The sequence below is a fragment of the Emiliania huxleyi genome (genome assembly GCF_000372725.1).
Source record: "Emiliania huxleyi CCMP1516 unplaced genomic scaffold EMIHUscaffold_8675, whole genome shotgun sequence".
NCBI lineage: Eukaryota > Haptophyta > Isochrysidales > Noelaerhabdaceae > Emiliania > Emiliania huxleyi.
Window position 1 is genome coordinate 1 of NW_005195527.1, and position 810 is coordinate 810.

The window sequence follows — 810 nt, forward strand, 5'->3', positions numbered from 1 at the left end:
CAAAGTACATTTGCGAGCTTCTCCACCTGCCTGGTGGACCTAATCTCTGACTGGTGTAGTGGGGCAAAGTTGGCCGAGCTCTGCAAAATAACCGAAGCGTACGAGGGTTTGATCATCCGGGCAATGCGTCGGCTAGAGGAGCTGCTGCACCAGATCATCGACGCCGCAAAGGTGGTCGGCAACGAGGAGCTACAGGCCAAGTGCGAGGCGGCGCAAAAGCTCCTCGTGCGCGACGTGGTCTTCTGCACCAGCCTGTACGCGTGACAGCCCCTATCTTGCGTCTTAGAAGATTTTTTAAGCGGCCGAGAGCAGAGGAAAGCGAAAGGCCAAATGCTTTGCACGCGCGAGACGGGGGCCTCCGATGTCGTTCTCGTTGGCGCGCAGGAGGGGGCACCTGGGCTGGGCCTGTGCGCTGTGGCGCGCCGCGCAGAATCCTTTCTCACGTGGCTCGTGGAGGGCGACGGCTTCTGAGGAAGCCGTCGCCCGCGCCTTGTCTCTGGGGGGAGGCGGGGGCCCCCGGAGGCACCGTGCGCCGCGCCGCAGTGCGGAAACGGGGCTCCGGCTCCGCTAGTCTCCGCTAGCACCGACTTCCCGAATGATCACGGTTGATCAGAGGGCAGATTTGGAGAGATCTCGAGGAGTACATACAGATATACCCTCTAACCATAAGAAAACTCCGACCTGATTGGTCGTACTGACCGCCGACAGATCACTCCAGACAGCAGACAGGCCGACGTCTGCACGCGGCCGGCCGGGCGAGAGGCTTGACATGATCCGACCCTGCGACCCTGACGCTGCTGCTCTAGCTAT

At 61.5% G+C, this 810-nt stretch overlaps 1 protein-coding gene across 1 annotated transcript; it reads left to right on the forward strand.

Moving 5' to 3' along the window:
• Positions 1 to 123: 123 nt before the first annotated feature.
• On the forward strand, positions 124 to 471 carry EMIHUDRAFT_259120 (hypothetical protein; the record flags this gene model as incomplete). The annotated part of the gene is made up of 2 exons (XM_005758390.1): positions 124 to 237; positions 313 to 471. The coding sequence occupies 2 exons, from the start codon at positions 124 to 126 to the stop codon at positions 469 to 471; spliced, it is 273 nt and encodes a 90-aa protein (XP_005758447.1).
• Positions 472 to 810: the final 339 nt, after the last annotated feature.